The sequence below is a fragment of the Saccopteryx leptura genome, chromosome 1, assembly GCF_036850995.1.
Source record: "Saccopteryx leptura isolate mSacLep1 chromosome 1, mSacLep1_pri_phased_curated, whole genome shotgun sequence".
NCBI lineage: Eukaryota > Metazoa > Chordata > Mammalia > Chiroptera > Emballonuridae > Saccopteryx > Saccopteryx leptura.
The window spans coordinates 382,781,416-382,800,078 of record NC_089503.1 but is presented as its reverse complement, the minus strand read 5'-3'; the positions used below and the strand labels follow the sequence as shown (position 1 = coordinate 382,800,078).

Sequence of the window (18,663 nt, the reverse complement as noted above, 5' to 3'; positions counted from 1 at the left end):
CAACGTGGAACCTGATCAGACCGAGCGCAGCCTCCCACCCGCGTTTCCGAGGAGGAATTTTCCTCTCTCCCGCCCTCCCACCAGGGCTGAGACGGCAGCTGGCATCACAACGCGAACATTCGTTTCGTGATTTCCGGGCACTCTGACACACATCACTTCTTAGGAATCATGACTCCTTCCTGCACTTTCAAAAATAAAAGTCTTCTTGAGAACCCGGGGTCTGACGTCCCTTCCTCCCAGGCTCCGACCTTCACGAGCTGGGCCCCCTCCGCCGGCTCTGCGGAGCGGTCCCCGGGTGTGACTCCAGGCCTGCGCCGCCTCCGCCTCTCCCTCCGCGACAACCCCGCCGTGACTCACATCTTTCAGATCCCTCTCCCCCCCACGCCCGCCACGCGCCCCCCGCACGCCAGCCCGCGAGCACCCACGCCGCGCCCACAGCGCGTCGTCAAGCCGCCCAGGCCGGCCTGGAGGTCTGGGGTCTGAGTCACGCGGAAGGACCACCCTCGTCGGCATCCCCACACACAGAGTCCCTCACACCCCGACACACACAGCCGCCCGTCGTCTCTGCGCAACTCGTTCTGCTCCCGCTCCAGCCCTTGACCCAAAAACCTCCGAGCAGGAGAGCCGCAGAGGCGGCCCCGGGCGGCCTTTGAAGGCTTTGTTATTGTTTGGGTTTGAATCGATACGCCCCTCCCCATCCTTCCTCCCCGGCGGCTCGACACCCAGCTCCCGCCTCCCCTCCCGCCCCGCGCCCCTCCCCCTCCATTTTGGCGCCTTTTCCTTCCCGCCACGTCGTGGCGGCGTAGAGACCATTCTGACCGCGAGATCAGGGCGGGGCGTGGGCGGAGCGCGCCGCGTTATGCAGATGAGTCGAACTCTGGTTGGGTGAAGATGAGCCGGCGGGGGCGGGGCCGGGGCGCGGCGACCGAGCGCGCGGGGCGGGGACCGGGGGGAGTCGCCCTGGCCCGCCGCCTCCCTACCCCCTCTCCTCCCTCTGTCAGCCCGGCAGTCCGGCTCCCCGCCTAGGCCTCCCGGAGAGGCCCCGCCCCATCCCCGCCCGCCAGAGCGCCCCCCCGCAGGCGCGCTCCGCCCCTTTACTCCTGGCGGCTGGGCGAGCCGGGCGTCTGCTGCAGCGGCCGCGGTGGCGAAGGCCCGAGAGGACTTGGCGGCAGCGGCGGCGGGACCGGCAGCGGCAGCAGTAGGAGCAGCAGCAACAGCAGCTACAAGCCCTCTGTGCCGCATCCCTGCCTCACGAGTCCCGCGAGCCGCCCACCGCGTCGCCCTTGGCGCTGCCTGACCCCGCCGGTGGGGTCCCCCCGCAGACAGCTCGGGCAGCACCCCCAGTTGTCCTCCGACTCGCCCTCGGCCTTCGCGCCAGCCGCAGCCACAGCCGCAGCCGCATCGCCAGCCGCAGCCTCGGCCCCAGCCTGAGATAGCCACCGGCACAGCCCCGGCCCCGGCCCCGGCTCCTGCCGCAGCTCCTCGGGACACAGCCCCTCCGCCGACACCCTGGAGGTTGGGATGCTCTTGTCCAAAATCAACTCACTTGCCCACCTGCGCGCCGCGCCCTGCAACGACCTGCACGCCACCAAGCTGGCGCCCGGTGAGTGCCCCCCTAACCCGGGGAAGCGGGGGAGGCTGGACCCCAAGGCTGGCACTAAGTCCCCTGTGTCTCTCCCTTGACTAGGCAAGGAGAAGGAGCCGCTGGAGTCGCAGTACCAGGTGGGCCCGCTACTGGGCAGCGGCGGCTTCGGTTCGGTCTACTCAGGCATCCGTGTCGCCGACAACTTGCCAGTGAGTGGGCGCCCCGCCGTGGGGAGGGCGCGCCGGGCGGGGGGCGCACGGCTGTGTTTTGGCCCCAACGAAGGGATCTAACACGGGCCCTCCTGGGTTGATTTCCAGGTGGCCATCAAGCACGTGGAGAAGGACCGGATTTCCGACTGGGGAGAGCTGGTGAGTGTCCAGGAGGGAGCGACCCCCCAAGAAGGGTGGGAGTGAGGAGCGCCCCCGACTCCCGCCCTAACGCGCGGCCGCCTCGTCCCCGCAGCCCAATGGAACCCGAGTGCCCATGGAAGTGGTCCTGCTGAAGAAGGTGAGCTCGGGCTTCTCCGGCGTCATTAGGCTCCTGGACTGGTTCGAGAGGCCCGACAGTTTCGTCCTGATCCTGGAGAGGCCGGAGCCGGTACAAGACCTCTTCGACTTCATCACGGAAAGGGGGGCCCTGCAGGAGGAGCTGGCCCGCAGCTTCTTCTGGCAGGTGCTGGAGGCCGTGCGGCACTGCCACAACTGCGGGGTGCTCCACCGCGACATCAAGGACGAGAACATTCTCATCGACCTCAATCGTGGCGAGCTGAAGCTCATCGACTTCGGGTCGGGGGCGCTGCTCAAGGACACCGTTTACACGGATTTTGATGGTGAGTCAAGCTTGGGGAGGGAGCTGCCCGGGAGGGAGCTGCCCAGGTGACTCGGCCTGGCCTGGAGGCCTCGGGCCAGTTTCCCTCTCCGGCCCTTTGTAAAGGTCATCGGGCCGCCTGGCTCCATGATAGCAGGGGTGGGGCGAAGAGAGCTTCCCAGCGGTAGGAAAGCCAGGGATTTCAAGCCAGCTGAACCTGTAGTGTTTCTGGCGTGATTTTATTTTTTAAGTGAAATTCAGTGGGTCCCAAGCTTTCCGGATGAATAAGAGGTTGTGGGCAACCGGCCGTAGCCCAGATTTCTGAAGTCTGACCCAGTTTCCCCGCCAGTAAAAGGATGGGAGGGGGAAGAGGGAGGAGAGAGTGGGAGAGGTGAAAATTGATGCCGGTTTTGTCAAATTTGTTTTGTTTTATAAGAGTTTAGTATTCTGAAGGTAGTTTATAGAGCTGCAGTGTTTACTCCTCTTTGATCTAGGGACCGATAAGAAATAGAAACGGTAGTTTCACTACATCATTTTGTTGATTTTTTTTTTTTTTCGGGGTTGTGCTGTGAGGGAGTCGGGAATGAATGTTGTGAAATAAGATCTCTTGCTGGTTTGAAAATTAGTTGGGTGTCTCCAAAGAGAGGATGAAAACCTATCCTAGGGAGGGGCTTGGAGCCGGTTCTTAGAGAATAGATGGAATGGAGAGCCCGAGATCAAAGCAAAGTAGGGTGGGTCATCATCTGAGCGGCTTAAACCTAACAAACGACAGCCTTTCAAAACTTGTGACTGGGGCTTGTGGTTTGTGTTTATTTGCCCTTGGAGGACGCTGGGTTGGGCTGCATTTTTTTGTATTTAACAGTTAATGGCTGGCCGGGTCCTCCCATGTCTTTTTCTTGCCAGTCTTTGCTGCCCCCTGGTGATTACCGGAGGGATGGTCCCTACTTTTTTTTTTTTTTTTTACAACCCAAAGTTTGTAAACAGGAATCACGTGGTCTGAAACCAGCTCCGCAGCTCTGCCTACCTTTCCAGTGTGGGGAGGAGAAGGTGTGGGTGTCTGCCCTTGCGCTCCAAGGGCGGGAGGAAGGCCTCCCAAAGGGCACCCTGGCTTAGGGTATTGTGCAAGTGCCCGCACCTAGTTCATATCTGAGATGAGAATCTCACTGGCTCCTGGGCAGGCTTTGAGGCAGTTTAAGGTTAGTTTGGGCTGCTTCCTTGATTATGGGGAGGCATTCATTCCTTCATCCCATTGTGGGTGGTCCTGCCACATGGAGGCCTCAGGCCTCGGGTTTGCGGCCAGCCCTGTTTGTTTCTTGGAGCAGTTAAAGAATTTTAGTCTATGGTGTGCAGGCTGGTAGAGAGGTGGGTAGTAATGCTTTTGGTTGGAGAGATGCCATAAGCCGCTTATCCACTCCTTTCAGCCGGGGAGGGAAAATGGAGTTTACTCTGCATACCACTGAGGTGTTCTGTGTTTCCTTTTGCTGAAAGTATGTTTCCCTTCTTATTTCCCCGGTTCACAGGGACCCGCGTGTATAGCCCTCCAGAGTGGATCCGCTACCATCGCTACCACGGCCGGTCCGCGGCCGTCTGGTCCCTGGGCATCCTGCTCTATGACATGGTCTGTGGAGATATCCCCTTTGAGCACGACGAGGAGATCGTCAGGGGCCAGGTTTTCTTCAGGCAGAGGGTCTCTGCAGGTCAGTGCTGGGAAGCCCCTTGTTGAAGAGGAGCAAGACTCACCCCCGTTAGTCAGGGGACCGTCTCAAAATTCTGGAGAGTCTCGCTCTCTGTGAGCTGCCAGCCCACCCTTGGTTTAGCAGAACCCGGGTCAGTGGTTCACCTTGAGAACTGACTCCCAGGAAGCCATTGGTTTGCTTTTGAGCATTCCTTAGGAGGAGGCCACAGGAAGAGCAAGTGTGAGAATACTAAGAAAGGCCATCTGTTTTTCCTGAAGGGTTGTTGTTGTTAAGTACTGACAGAGTCACCCTGACCCCTTGATGCCTATAGCTATTGTGCTGGGGAGTAGAGCGTTGTGGGCTCTTTGAGCCTTCTCCCTTAAGGCAAGGCTCTAAATACTGCGTTCCAGTGAGCTCACTGTAGGTGGTGTTCAGGTTTGTAAGTTGGTAGGTGACTTGAATCATCTCATGCTCACTGATGTCTCATCAAAATCCTTCGTCATCATCCTTCCTATTTCTGGTGAGTGGGTGTCGTGGGAAAGGCCCCAGCTATTGAAGTTAGAAAACCACAGGTTTAAGAAAGGAGCAGTTTTATGGGGTTTTTTTGTTTTGTTTTGTTTAGCTGACAGCAGACAGGAGGATCCAGATGTTAATACATTCCCATTAAGGCATGAGTTCTAGGAAGTATGTGGTCTCTGTTGGATCCCAGACCTTTGGGCCCCTCCGAAGCAAGTTGGAAAGGCCTGTGCCATACAAAAACAAGTTGAGTCATTCATCACCGTGCTTGTTTTCTTCTTCAGAGTGTCAGCATCTTATTAGATGGTGCTTGGCCCTGAGACCATCAGATCGGCCCTCCTTTGAAGAAATCCAGAATCATCCGTGGATGCAAGATGTCCTCCTGCCCCAGGAAACTGCCGAGATCCATCTCCACAGCCTGTCACCAGCGCCCAGCAAATAGCAGCTTTTCCAGTAGGTCTCCCCTCCTGTCCAGTGCTCCAGGGAGGGGCAGCTTCCGTACCGGTGACACTTCTCACCAAGCAGGACAGTGCTTGATACAGGAACAACATTTACAACTCATTCCAGACCCCAGGCCCCTGAAGGGTGCCTGGGACGGGAAGCAGCTCCTCTGCCTGCGTCCTAGGCCTCACTTCCTCCTAGATGCGCTCTCCTTCTCATAGGTGTCCAGCCAGTCCTGCTGGACTCTGCGAAGTCCCGGGGGTGGGGTGGGGTGGGGTGGGGTGTGCGGGGCGGGGCGGGGCTGGGTGAGGACCCCGCCATGGAACTGTTCCCTTCATCACCAGTTCTGCTGAATGCCGCGATGGGTCGGGTTGGGGGAAACGGGTTGGGGTGGGATAGGACTAGCACCATTTTAAGTCCCTGTCACCTCTTCCGACTCTTCTGAGTGCCTTCTGTGGGGACTCCGGCTGTGCTGGGAGAAATACTTGAACTTGCCTCTTTTACCTGCTGCTTCTCCAAAAATCTGCCTGGGTTTGGTTCCCTATTCTTCTCTTCCCCATCCCTCCCTCCTTCATACGAAAGGTGCCATGGAAGAGGCTACAGGGCCAAACGCTGAGCCACCTGCCCTTTTTCTGTCTTCCTTTTTGGTTTTTTACTTAACTGTTTTCAAAGCCAAGACCTCACACACAAAATAATGCACAAACAATGCAAATCAACAGAAAAAATAAAAACTGTAAATGTGTGTACAGTTGGCATGGTAGTGTACAAAAGGATTGTAGCTGATCTAATTTTTAAAGCTTTTTTTTTTTTTTTTGCCTTTTTAAGTTATTTTATCTCTTTTTTTTTTTGAAAGGTGCGCATTCTAACCTGGAGGTCAACATTATGTATTTATTTATTTATTTATTTGGTTCCCTTCCAGCTCCAAGCTTCCACGGCTGCCGCCATAGTTTTCTCTTCCTCCTTTTCCTCTTCTGACATGGGGACCTTTTTTTTGGGGGGGGGGCTACAACACTTGCTCTGTTCTTAGGGTGATGGGACTCAGGCAGGGCAGCGGCTGCAGCTCCCAACTGCTGCGGGGCCCCTTTGCGCCTGCTTGCCCGAGTGGGCCTGCTTGCCCAAGTGGGACGGGTTCCGTGGGTGCTGGGGGCGGGGCGTGGCTGACTTGTGTACATAGGATGGCGATCTGAAAACCAGTTCTGGAATGGTGTGCCTTCTGGATCCTCTCTGGGGCTGTGTTTTGAGCAGCATGTAGCCTGCTGGTTTTATCTGAGTGAAATACTGTACAGGGGAATAAAAGAGATCTTATTTTTTTTTTTTTATACTTGGTGTTTTTTGAATAAAAACCTTTTATCTTAACTTGTGGCTTCTGAGTGTTGTTGTCCATGCACAGACACGCTAATGTGCATTTACCGACCACTTACTTGGACAGGGCCAAGATCCTTGTCCTCGGAGGAAAGAGGGAACTTGGCACCCTGAATCCAGTTCCCAAAACAGCCCTTCTGGGATAATCACCTTTCCGAGATGGGGGAGGCAATCCTAGCATGGACCAGGTTTGGCTTGAGGGGCCCAGTGAAGCCCAGTCTTGTTCCTGATGCAAGTTCTAGAGCAGGGGGTCCCCAAACTTTACACGGGGGGCCAGTTCACTGTCCTTCAGACTGTTGGAGGGGCCGGACTATAAAAAAAACTATGAACAAATCCCTATGCACAGTGCACATATTTTAAAGTAAAAAAACAAGACGGGAACAAGTACAACAGTTTAAATAAAGAACAAGTAAATTTTAATAAAACTGACCAGTATTTCAATGGGAACTATGGGCCTGCTTTTGGCTGAGATGTCAATGTCCAGTTCCACATTTGTCACTGCTAGCCGTAACAAGTGATATGACGCACTTCTGGAGCGTGAGTCCCGCATCACTGGAAGTAGTACTGTACGTGAGTGATGCCATGCTTTGCAGCGACGCCACATACAGTGCTCCTCTCACTGACCACCAATGAAAGAGTTGCCCCTTCCAGAAGTGCGGTGGGGGCCGGATAAATGGCCTCAGGGGGCTGTAGTATGGGGACCCCTGTTCTAGAGCTTCATTAATATAGCACGTGTGGCTATTTTCCGGTTGCCGCCAGTCACCTTTCCTGAAATAACTAGTGGCTTACCCTTGGTACATGTTAGATTTACTGGAGAAACTGTATTGCCTATATTATCCTTAGTTTCCTTCATGGATGGTTGTGAGGGTTAGTCTTAACTTTTTTTTTTTTTTACAGAGACAGAGTCAGAGAGAGGGATAGATAGGGACAGACAGGAATGGAGAGAGATGAGAAGCATCAATCATCAGTTTTTTGTTGGGACACCTTAGTTCATCGATTGCTTTCTCATATGTGCCTTGACTGTGGGCCTACAGCAGACCGAGTAACCCCTTGCTCAAGCCAGGGACCTTGGGTCCGAGCTGGTGAACCTTGCTCAAACCAGATGAGCCTGCGCTCAAACTGGCAACCTCGGGGTCTCAAACCTGGGTCCTCTGCATCCGTGTCTGACGCTCTATCCACTGCGCCACCGCCTGGTCAGGCAGTGGGGTCTTGAACAAGAGTGGATGCATGGGAATGCACTTTTTGACTTAAGCAGGCGGGGTTTTCCCCTCCAATGTGCTTGACAACAGGTTTCTAAAGGGAGTAGGTGAAATGTTAGCTCTGCCATTTTCTTCCATTATCCCCAGTTGGGATAATTAGTATTTTCACTGTGTGGTTTCTTCGCAGGAATCTGTTAAAGCCCCCTGTTCATTTGAGTTTAGTGGAAGCGGGATGGTACAACCCGTGGCCTGAAGACAGCCTGGCATGCTGAAAGCGCATTCCGTTTGGATATTAAGTATTAGGAAAGGCGGGTTTCTTGTTTATGAGCAGCAGCAGCAGTTCTAACATTCTCCCTTGCGCGTGCGCCGCCCTGTCGGTCCCCCTGGTGCATGCCCACTCCCTCTGGACTCTGGCCAGGGTGCCATCTGGTCAAGGTGCCTGAGGGTCCAGACCTCAAGGCACATCACTCCGCACGGTCTACCCTGAGGCTTAGACTGGATCCCAAACCCCAGCTCTCCCCATGTGGCCGTGGAACAAGAAGGAAGGATGTCTTGGTCCTGGGGGCTGATATTCCAAGTTCCCCTTTTCTCTCCCTCCTCCAGCACCCCAACGCGCACGAAGTCCCAGCCTCTTGGAGCAGGAGGGAAGCCCCGCCCACCTCACCCTTTCCAGTAAAGTGGACGCGGGAACAATTAAAAGTTGCTTCAAGCTTCTAACGAAATCAGGCAAGGCCCCACCCTTGCTTCCCTTGAATTTCTGGCAGTTTCCCCATCTTTTGAGACTCCTGGGGGTGATGGAAGACAGGGTTTCTGAAGAAATACTTATTGTGCTCTTGTTGAAGGGTGGAAGACCATATTAAGTCTCTTTTTCATAGGTAGTTTAAAATCTAGTGTGGAACGGCACTTGACAGAAGGTGGGGAGGGTAAAGAGAAGTGTCGACTCATAGCTGCTTTACTTTAGCTGTTCATTGATTGCTTCTCTCATATGTGCCTTGACCAGTCATGCCCGGGGTTTTGAACCAGGAATCTCAGGGTTACAGGCCGGCACTCTATCCACTGCGCCATCACAGGCCAGGCCAGATAACTGTTAGTTACCCTGGCCGCTAGGATATAGTGGGAGCAGTGTTTACAGGGGCATCTCCTAGGGAATCTGCTTAGGCCTTTGAATCCTAACACCATCACTTACTTACCTGGTTGCCTGGGGTAAGGTGTCACGCCTTCTGAGACTGATCTCTAAATAGAAACACTCCTAGATTGGATTATTAGGGAGATCCCAGGTAAATAATGGGAAGACTGAGGAAAATGATGAGTGTCCTTACATGCAAACATACTGTCTTCTGCTGATGGATGCAGATGTCTATGCAGTGAAAGTACTAAGACATACAGGGCAACGAAGGCCCAGAGTCGGGATGCTGGTTCTTACTCCCGGGAAGGAGGCAGGGATGTGATTTTGGGAAGGGTGTCTGCACAGGGCCTTTTACTGTTTGGGCAATGCTTCATTTCATAAGCCAGATGGTAAATACTAAGGTGTTTGCATTATCCTTTTTCCTTTAAATTAAATTTTTTTTTTGCCCTGTGGTGGCGCAGTGGATAAAGCGTTGTTGACCTGGGAACACTGAGGTCGCCGGTTTGAAACCCTGGGCTTGCCTGGTCAAAGCACATATGGGAATTGATGCTTTCTGTTCCTCCCCCCCCCCCTTCTCTCTCTCTCCTCTATCTAAAATGAATAAATAAAATATTTTTTAAAAATTTGGGGGGGGGGGGACACTGGTTAGTAAAAGTACACAGGTGTACTGTTCTTTAATACATCATCTGTATATTTATTGTGTGTTCATTACCCAAGTCTCCCTTCCATCACCACTTATCCCCCTTTACCTTCTTCTGCCTGCTCCCACCCTGAAATATTCTTTATAGCTCTTAGTTAATCTTGAATATTTCATGATAAGAATTTTAAATTAACAGAACAAGTTAGTGCTTATCACATAGGAGGCAGGAGATACTGTCTCCTTGGCTGAGGTGATCTGGGGAGGCTTAAAAAAGGAGGCAACGTTTGAAATGTGCTTTGGAGGATGAGCCTCAGTTTGTTCACCTGTAGACTGGACATGCAGATAGGACACAGAAACCTAGAGGGGCTAATGTCCCCCCTCCCCCATTAGATCAGGATCAGCACAGTACAGCTTGCTGACCACGTCTGGCATACCACCTGGTTTCGGGTCTGCAAACGAAGACTGGGTTTTACATTTTGAAATGGTTGAAAAGAAGAAAACCAAAAAAAATATCACTTTTGTAACACATAAATATTATATAAAAGTCAATTGTCAGTGTCCATAGATAACGCTCACCCGGTTCTGAACTGCTTACGGCGGCTTTAGTGCTGCAATGGCGGACATGAGCAGTTGTGACCTTACAGCTGGCAATGCCAAAAATATTTTCTATGCTGCCCTTGACAGAAAAATACTTGCCAACTCCTGCCCTAGACTGTGATCTCTTTGAACCATCTGCATCTTTCTTAATACTGAGCAATAACAGTTAATGCTCATTCAGTACCTACTATATGCCCATGCCCAGCTTTGCACGTCTTAATTTAATCTTCCAACCAAGCCCCATGAGGTAGATACTGTGATGTATCCCCATTTTACAGATGAGGCGTGGAGTGGTTCATTCCCATGTCAAAGGTCGCATACTGAAGAAGTGGCCAGGTCAGAATTTGGACCCAGACAATCCATACTTGTTATCAGTCCGCTAAGCTGCCTCTTAACAAATATTTGTGTGGATTAGTCATCTCAAGGTTCCCTCAGGGCCCAGAATCTGATCAGGGCGGTTCTTCCCCAGACTCCAGAGAACGGGTACGCAAGCTCTCCTGTTCTGTGGAAACATTCAGTATTGGCTCTCATGAGCTACCCACTTTACTTGGGCCAGGGGAGGGAGGAAGAGTTGGAGGAGGTAAAGGAAGGAGAAAAGAGACACGGGGGGGGGAAGGAAGGGGGTGGGGTGGGCGGGGCGAGGCAAGGGCACATTTCTTGTAAATGTTGCTCAGCCCTTCAACTGCTCCGCTGGTTCTTGGAAACCCTTACCACAAAGGACCTATCGAGAACAGTGTTAGAGCAGATATGGCCTCATCCCCCAGTTCACTTCCTGCCCAGCCTTGCACTAGTAACCCCAATTGCCAAGAGCAAGGTTACAGTGACTCCCTCTGCATGGCTGCGGGAGGAAGTACAAAAATAAGCAGAACTAGGGTCAAGCTGAGAAGACAGACTTTATTTTTATTTACTGTAACAGGACATCCGACGTACAGAATTGGATTAATCATGATCTTGGGTTCCTACTATATTCTCATCCCTGGTCCAAGCACTGCCTGCTGTTACTACTGTATCATGTTGGGTGGTGAGCCCACTGCCCGACTCAAGAAGCAGACACTGACAATGACGTCCCTCTGTCTTTACCTCTCTCAGTCTATCTCTTGACCCTACTCAATATGACCTGCTGTCCTAAATTTTGTTTAGCATTCTCTTAGAATTTTTTTAAAAAGTTTTTATTTTATAGGCATGTGTCCCTAAATGATGCAGTGTTTAGTTCTAGTTGCTCTTGAACTTTATAAAAAGAATATCATGCGTGAATATAGTGATCTGGAACTTGCTCTTTTCACTCAATATTATGTTATCAAGATTCATGCACATTGTAGCTATTAGTCAAATAAGTTTGTAAATATATAGGTTTGCTCGCTTATAGTTTGCATTGGGTGTGGGAGACAGGCTGAAAGCTGGCAAGGTCCTCAAGTAGTTATAAGACTAAGCCTTTACCACCCTTTTAATACTAAGATCTTTTCAACATCCTTCTAATACTAAGATCTTCTCAAAGCTAAGCTTTCCCCCACACCCTTGACTGTTGTATGATGTGGGGTGGTGCACTTTTATGAGGAATCCCATTTATGCCTCAGATAAGTGGCTTTGTATCAGAGACTTCCTTATGTGCAAATGGACTTAAAGCAGGCGTCCCCAAACTATGGCCCGGCCAGCGGGCCACATGCAGCCCCCTGAGGTCATTTATCCACCCCTCCTCCGCCGCACTTCCGGAAGGGGCACCTCTTTCATTGGTGGTCAATGAGAGGAGCACTGTATGTGGCGCCCCTCCAACGGTCTGAGGGACAGTGAACTGGCCCCCCGTGTAAAAAGTTTGGGGACCCCTGGTGTTGGGTGGATAAAATTATGCTCACTTTGTTAAAGATGGTGCTGCCCACGTGGAGGCCGTTGCCCAGGTGATATTAATGTGTGTTGGAGGCAGGCAGAATCCTTGTAGCCTGGGGCTTGGTTTTGGGATCAAGCCTTTCCTACCCTTTTTGATGTGGGGTGGTAAAATCCCATCATGCCCCAGATAAGTGACTTTGTATTAGAGACTTCCCTATTTTGTATATTGGATTAAAGGTTTGGATTTCTACACTATAAAATAGGGGCAGAACGGGAGCTTGCGCTCGGTTCCTGAGATTATCATTAGAGGAGAGAGCAGAGAGGAGAGCAGAGAAAGGCCACGTGGAGGAGGCCAGGAGAAGCAGCCAAGATGGCGGAGTGTTGAGTGAGAAGCCAGTTTATGCAGAGTTTGTGCAGGGAGAAGGAAGGAGATGGGGAACAGAGGTGAATAAGTCTGGTGAGCTGGAAACCTTTGATTCTAGGAAACTCGGATAAGTCAGTAGCTTTGTGAGCACTGTATGTGAGTGGGTTTTGGAGCCCAGTGTGTGTTTTTTACTTGCCCGCCAGGTGCAAGCTAGAATTAAAGATGGTGGCCCATCAGTTTTTGGCTCTGTTGTTTCTTTACCGAAACCTGCATGGGCCAGGCGGTGGCTGTGATGGTGACCCTGGCCCTGGCTCCTGGTTTTACACCTGGCTAAAGGCTTTAATTTCTACATTATAAAATGAGGCAGACAGGGGTCTCTCTCTCTCTCTCTCTCTCTCTCTCTCTCTGTTCCTGCCATCAGCATTGCAGAGGAGAGGCAGCCAAGACAGCAAGTGCTGAAGGAGAAGCCAGTTAGTGCAGAGTTTGTGCAGAGAGAGGGAGATGGGGAACAGAGGTGAATAAGGCTGGTGGGGCCTTTGATCTAGGAAACTCAGATGTGTCAGTGGCTTTGGGAGCCCTGAATGGAAAGGGAAGTGTTTTCGCACTGTGTGTATTTACTTACCCGCCGGGTGCAAGCTAGGATTAAAGGTAATGGCCCACCAGTTCTTGGCTCCATTGTTTCATTACCGTCTGTCCGAATCAAATGCAAACCTGCATGGGCCAGGCAGCTGTTGGTGGCCGCAGCTACTGGCCTAACAGTAGCACTTGGTCCATTTGCACTCTAGAATATTCTGTGGTATAGACAGGCATTTGAGATGTGGCCAGCGGTGGCCAGTGTTTAGGGGCTCCCCGGGTTAAGTTGCTTAGGAGGTCAGCATGCCCTTGCCTAACACTGCAGGGTGAGAGCCAGTGACCACGTAGCCATTCCAAGTCCTCCTCAGAGAACCTACTATGCGCCAGGCACTGTGTGGAAAACACTGAGAACTCCTTTTTCATGTGTGAGAAGGACTGACCCAGAACTCATCTGCTCCATTCAGAGTTCAAAGTGATGCCAGCAAACAGGTGTCACAGCAAAGCAAAGATCCAATTGCGTGGGCTCCCAGTGAGATCACAACTCGGTCAGTGACTGACTGTGTATGGAGGGTGTTTGTGTATGCGGTGTGGTCTGATGTGGTGACGATACGGTGTGATGGTGTATGTGTGTGTGCAGATGTTGTATCTTTGGTGTGTGCGTGCATGTGTGTGTGTGTGCTGAAACCGGGTGGTGTACACGTGTGTGGGTGTGGGTGTGCTCGTATAGTATAGTGGGTGTTGTATATGTGTATGGGTATGCACTCGCCGCTGTGCATATACACTCTTTGTTGGAGTTACCACCTGGACCAAAGAGCCCTATTTCTTTTTTTTTTTTCTTTTTTTTTCGAAGCCAGAAACGGGGAGGCAGTCAGACAGACTCCCGCATGCGCCCGACTGGGATCCACCCGGCATGCCCACCAGGGGGCGATGCTCTGCCCATCTGGGGCGTTGCTCTGTTGAGACCAGAGCCATTCTAGCGCCTGAGACAGAGGCCACAGAGCCATCCTCAGCGCCCGGGCAAACTTTGCTCCAGTGGAGCCTCGGCTGCGGGAGGAGAAGAGAGAGACAGAGAGGAAGGAGAGGGAGAGGGGTGGAGAAGCAGATGGGCGCTTCTCCTGTGTGCCTTGGCCAGGAATCGAACCCGGGACTCCTACACGCCAGGCCGACGCTCTACCACTGAGCCAACCGGCCAGGGCCAAAGAGCCCTATTTCTTCACACGGTGGCTGCCTGCTTCTCCCAGCTCGGCCGCTTTCTCCTCTCTGCTCTACTCCCTCCTGTCACTCTCACGCCTTATCTCCTTCCTGATCTCCTGCTCAGATCCCTCTTCCCACTGCCTCCCAGCTATTCCCTCCTTTCCTCCTCCGGTGCTTCCTCTGGGTGGCCCATCCCCAGCTGACCCTGGAGACCTCATCCTCAATGTGACCTTGTAAGCTTCATAAAACTGTAGGCCCCGCCTTCCTCGAAACCCCTCCCCTGGTTTCCTGACCCTTAGTTTGCCTTGACTTCTCAGCCTCCGAGTCCCAAGCCCTGTGGCAGGAAACAGATGGCACTCTCAGACGGGTCAAGTGGGGAGGGTATGAGAAAGAACCCTTCACAGAGGTGTGGGGCAGGTGTTGGGAAACTGCAGGGGCAGTGCTCTCCCCTGGGGCTCAACACCTGAGGGCCCGGAAGGGCTGGGACCGCAGGTGCGGAGGCGCCCACCTGGGGGGATGAGGGGAGACCCATGACCTTCATCCCAGAGGCGCTGTAACCCCAGGGGGCTAGCCTGAGAGAGAAGCACCTGGCCCCTCTCTTTTTTCCCACCCTCTGCTCTCCGACCAGGGCCTCCCAACTGGTATGAGGCAGTGCCCCATGCCAGCCTCTCAGGGCACAGAGCAAGCTGGGGAAGAGCAGAGATAGACTATGGGGAGGCGCTGCCCACCCCCAGGATCCCCCCAGGCCCCCCCCCCACACACAGCCTGCAAGCTCTGTCCTCTCCCTGCTCCCTGACCATCTTCCCCACGATGACTGACTCCAGCGCGGACCTCTGTCCTGAACTCCAGGCCTGGGGATCAGTACCCCCAGGGTCCCCCCCTCCGCCCAGGAACTGAGTATTACTGGTGTCCCTGCAGGACAGAGACTGAGGCCTGTCCACTGCTGAATCCCCGCCCGCCACCACCGGCCTCTCAGTTCTCCTCAGTGAGAGCTTCCAAGAGACATAGATGCCTACACATTTTCCAAGTGCAAAGAGTTTTTTTAAAAATGACACAGTCTTGGCCCTGGCCGGTTGGCTCAGCGGTAGAGCGTCGGCCTGGCATGCAGGAGTCCCGGGGTTCGATTCCCGGCCAGGGCACACAGGAGAAGCGCCCATTTGCTTCTCCACCCCTCTCCCTCTCCTTCCTCTCTGTCTCTCTTCCCCTCCCGCAGCCGAGGCCCCATTGGAGCAAAGATGGCCCGGGCGCTGGGGATGGCTCTGTGGCCTCTGCCTCAGGCACTAGAATGGCTCTGGATGCAACAGAGCGACGCCCCAGATGGGCAGAACATTGCCCCCTGGTAGGCATACCAGGTGGATCCCGGTCGGGCGCATGCGGGAGTCTGTCTGACTGTCTCCCCGTTTCCAACTTCAGAAAAAAAATGAAAAAAATAAAAAAAAAAAATATATTAAAATGACACAGTCTTTTTAGTAAAAATAATGGTATAAAGTGAATTAAATAGGTGATATAATGCTACCATACCAGGGAGAAATAGTCTTAGCACATCCATATATATAGTATAATACTTTTACACACACATATTTTCTTTAAATAATTTTACAGAACAGAGCTCATATTTTTGTAAGCTGTTTCCTCCCCCCACCCACATTTCAAGAACTATGGATAAACAATCATTTTGATATGGCCATAATACAGGGGTACATTATTCATTTGTATAATTTCCAATTTTCTACCATGATATATAAACTATTCTGTTACCAGAGAGGGCTTTGGGCAAAGATTGTTGCCTATGTCAATTTTCATTCTCCTTCCTTGGTAATAGAACCTCTGATTTTTAGCTGGTAATATGACTTTCCTTAAGAATAAAGACCAGGCCTGACCAGGTGGTGGTGCAGTGGATCGAGCGTCGGACTGTGATGCAGAGGACCCAGGTTTGAGACCCTGAGGTCGCCAGCTTGAGTGTGGGCTCATTTGATTTAAGCAAAAGCTCACCAGCTTGGACCCAAGGTTGCTGGCTCAAGCAAGGGGTTACTTGGTGTGAAGCCAGTAGCTAGGGCTACCATCACAGCCACTTGGCCCATGCAGGTTCGCATTGGATTCAGACAGTCGGTAAAGAAACAACAGAGCCAAGAACTGGTGGGCCATCATCTTTAATCCTAGCTTGCACCTGGTGGGCAAGTAAAAACACACACTGGGCTCCAAAACCCACTCATTCAGTGCTCACAAAGCTACTGACTTATCCGAGTTTCCTAGAATCAAAGGTTTCCAGCTCACCAGATTTATTCACCTCTGTTCCCCATCTCCTTCCTTCTCCTTGCACAAACTCTGCACAAACTGGCTTCTCACTCAACACTCAGCCATCTTGGCTGCTTCTCCTGGCCTCCTCCACGTGGCCTTTCTCTGCTCTCTGTTCTCTCCTCTAATGCTAATCTCAGGAACCGAGAGAGCAAGCTCCTGTTCTGTCCCCACTGTATAGTGTATATTCATAACCTTTAATCCAATATACAAAATAGGGAAAGTCTCTAATACAAAGTCACTTCTCTGAGGCATGATGGGATTGCACCACCCCACATCAAAAAGGGTGGGAAAGGCTTAATCCTAAAACCAAGCCCCAGGCTACAAGGATCCTGCCTGCCCACAGCCCGCCCCCAACACACATTAATATCACCTGGGCGATGGCCTCTGTGTGGGCAGCACCATCTTTAACGAAGTGAAGTGAGCATAATATATTTTATCTGCCAAACACTTGATCTGCTGAAGGCCTGCGGTCAAGGCACATATGAGAAAGCAATCAATGAACAACTAAGGTGTTGCAACGCGCAACGAAAAACTAATGATTGATGCTTCTCATCTTTCCATTCCTGTCTGTCTGTCCCTGTCTATCCCTCTCTCTGCTCTCTCTAACTCTCTCTCTGTCTCTGTTAAAAAAAAAAAAAAAAAAAAGAATAAAGACCAGGCCTTGGCCAGGTGGCTCAGTAGATGAAGCGTCATCCCTGTGTACCGAGGTTGCTGGTTCGATCCCCGGTCAGGGCATGTAGGAAAAGCAATCAGTGAGTGCACAACTAAGTGGAACAATAAATTGATGCTTCTCTCTTTCCCTCCCTGCTTCTCTCTCTCCCAAATCAATGGAAAAGAAAAAAAAAAGAATAAAGACCACATTCCTGAGATTCCCTTGCAGCTAGCCTTGGGCACATGATCAAGTTATGTCCATTGAAATGTAAATGAAAGTGGGGGCAGATTCCAGAAAAAGTCCTTAAGGCATTGGTGATGCCCTTGACCCTGCGGGGAGGGGAACTGAGGAGCTCTATGAAGGTGGTAAGGGAATGTGAACTCAAAGGAGCGACTCTCTCCCCTAGCCCACGTCTATACCCAAGCCTTCATCACTCTCCTTTGTTTGGTGACAAGCTTTTCATATCTCACCATAGGCCTGACCTGTAAAGTGTTGACCTGGAATGCTGAGGTTGCCGGTTCAAAACCTGGGCTTGCCCAGTCAAGGCACATGTGGGAGTTGGATGCTTCCTGCTCCTCCCCCCCTTCTCTTCCTCTCTCTCTCCTCTCTAAAATGAATAAAGTTAGGCCCTGGCCGGTTGGCTCAGCGGTAGAGCATCGGCCTGGCGTGCGGGGAACCCGGCTTCGATTCCTGGCCAGGGCACACAGGAGAAGCGCCCATTTGCTTCTCCACCCCCACCCCCTCCTTCCTCTCTGTCTCTCTCTTCCCCTCCCGCAGCAAAGGCTCCATTGGAGCAAAGATGGCCCGGGCGCTGGGGATGGCTCCTTGGCCTCTGCCCCAGGCGCTAGAGTGGCTCTGGTCGAGGCAGAGCGACGCCCCGGAGGGGCAGAGCATTGCCCCCTGGTGGGCAGAGCGTCGCCCCTGGTGGGCGTGCCGGGTGGATCCCGGTCAGTCAGGTGCATGCGGGAGTCTGTCTGACTGTCTCTTCCCGTTTCCAGCTTCAGAAAAATACAAAAAAAAAAAAAAAAAAAAGTAAAATGAATAAAGTCTTTTTAAAAAAGTTTCAGAATATACTGTTTAAGACAGCCAACTAAATGGGAACTGATATTTTCAAACAACAGCTCAGATAAGGGCCTAATATCCAAAATTTACAAAGAACTCATAAAACTCAACAACAAACAAACAAACAATCCAATAAAAAAATGGGAAGAGGACATGAACAGACACTTCTCCCAGGAAGAAATACAAATGGCCAACAGATATATGAAAAGATACTCAGCTTCATTAGTTATTAGAGAAATGCAAATCAAAACTGCAATGAGATACCACCTCACCCCTGTTAGATTAGCTATTATCAACAAGACGGGTAATAGCAAATGTTGGAGAGGCTGTGGAGAAAAAGGAACCCTCATACACTGTTGGTGGGAATGTAAAGTAGTACAACCATTATGGAGGAAAGTATGGTGGTTCCTCAAAAAACTGCAAATAGAACTACCTTATGACCCAGCAATCCCTCTACTGGGTATATACCATTGATACGTAAAGACACATGTAGCCCCATGTTCATTGCAGCACTGTTCACAGTGGCCAAGACATGGAAACAACCAAAAAGCCCTTCAATAGAAGACTGGATAAAGAAGATGTGGCACATATACACTATGGAATACTACTCAGCCATAAGAAATGATGACATCAGATCATTTACAGCAAAATGGTGGGATCTTGATAACATTATACGGAGTGAAATAAGTAAATCAGAAAAAAACAAGAACTACATGATTCCATACATTGGTGGAACATAAAAACGAGACT

General features: G+C 51.6%; 1 protein-coding gene across 1 annotated transcript; it reads left to right on the top strand.

The window, feature by feature from the left end:
- The first annotated feature begins 1,089 nt into the window (after positions 1–1,089).
- On the top strand, positions 1,090–5,280 carry PIM1 (Pim-1 proto-oncogene, serine/threonine kinase). Its single transcript, XM_066359517.1, has 6 exons — positions 1,090–1,603; positions 1,688–1,794; positions 1,903–1,953; positions 2,048–2,414; positions 3,913–4,089; positions 4,869–5,280. Exons 1-6 carry the CDS (start codon positions 1,522–1,524, stop codon positions 5,024–5,026), a joined length of 942 nt encoding a protein of 313 aa, XP_066215614.1. The 5' UTR covers positions 1,090–1,521; the 3' UTR covers positions 5,027–5,280.
- Positions 5,281–18,663: the final 13,383 nt, after the last annotated feature.

What these genes read in the sequence shown, in the direction of transcription:
- PIM1 (XM_066359517.1), top strand. Translation starts at nt 1,522, where the DNA reads ATGCTCTTGTCCAAAATCAACTCACTTGCCCACCTGCGCGCCGCGCCC. An exon ending in CGCCACCAAGCTGGCGCCCG is followed by an intron (nt 1,604 to 1,687) that starts GTGAGTGCCCCC and finishes TCCCTTGACTAG; the next exon opens with GCAAGGAGAAGGAGCCGCTG. An exon ending in TTTCCGACTGGGGAGAGCTG is followed by an intron (nt 1,954 to 2,047) that starts GTGAGTGTCCAG and finishes TCGTCCCCGCAG; the next exon opens with CCCAATGGAACCCGAGTGCC.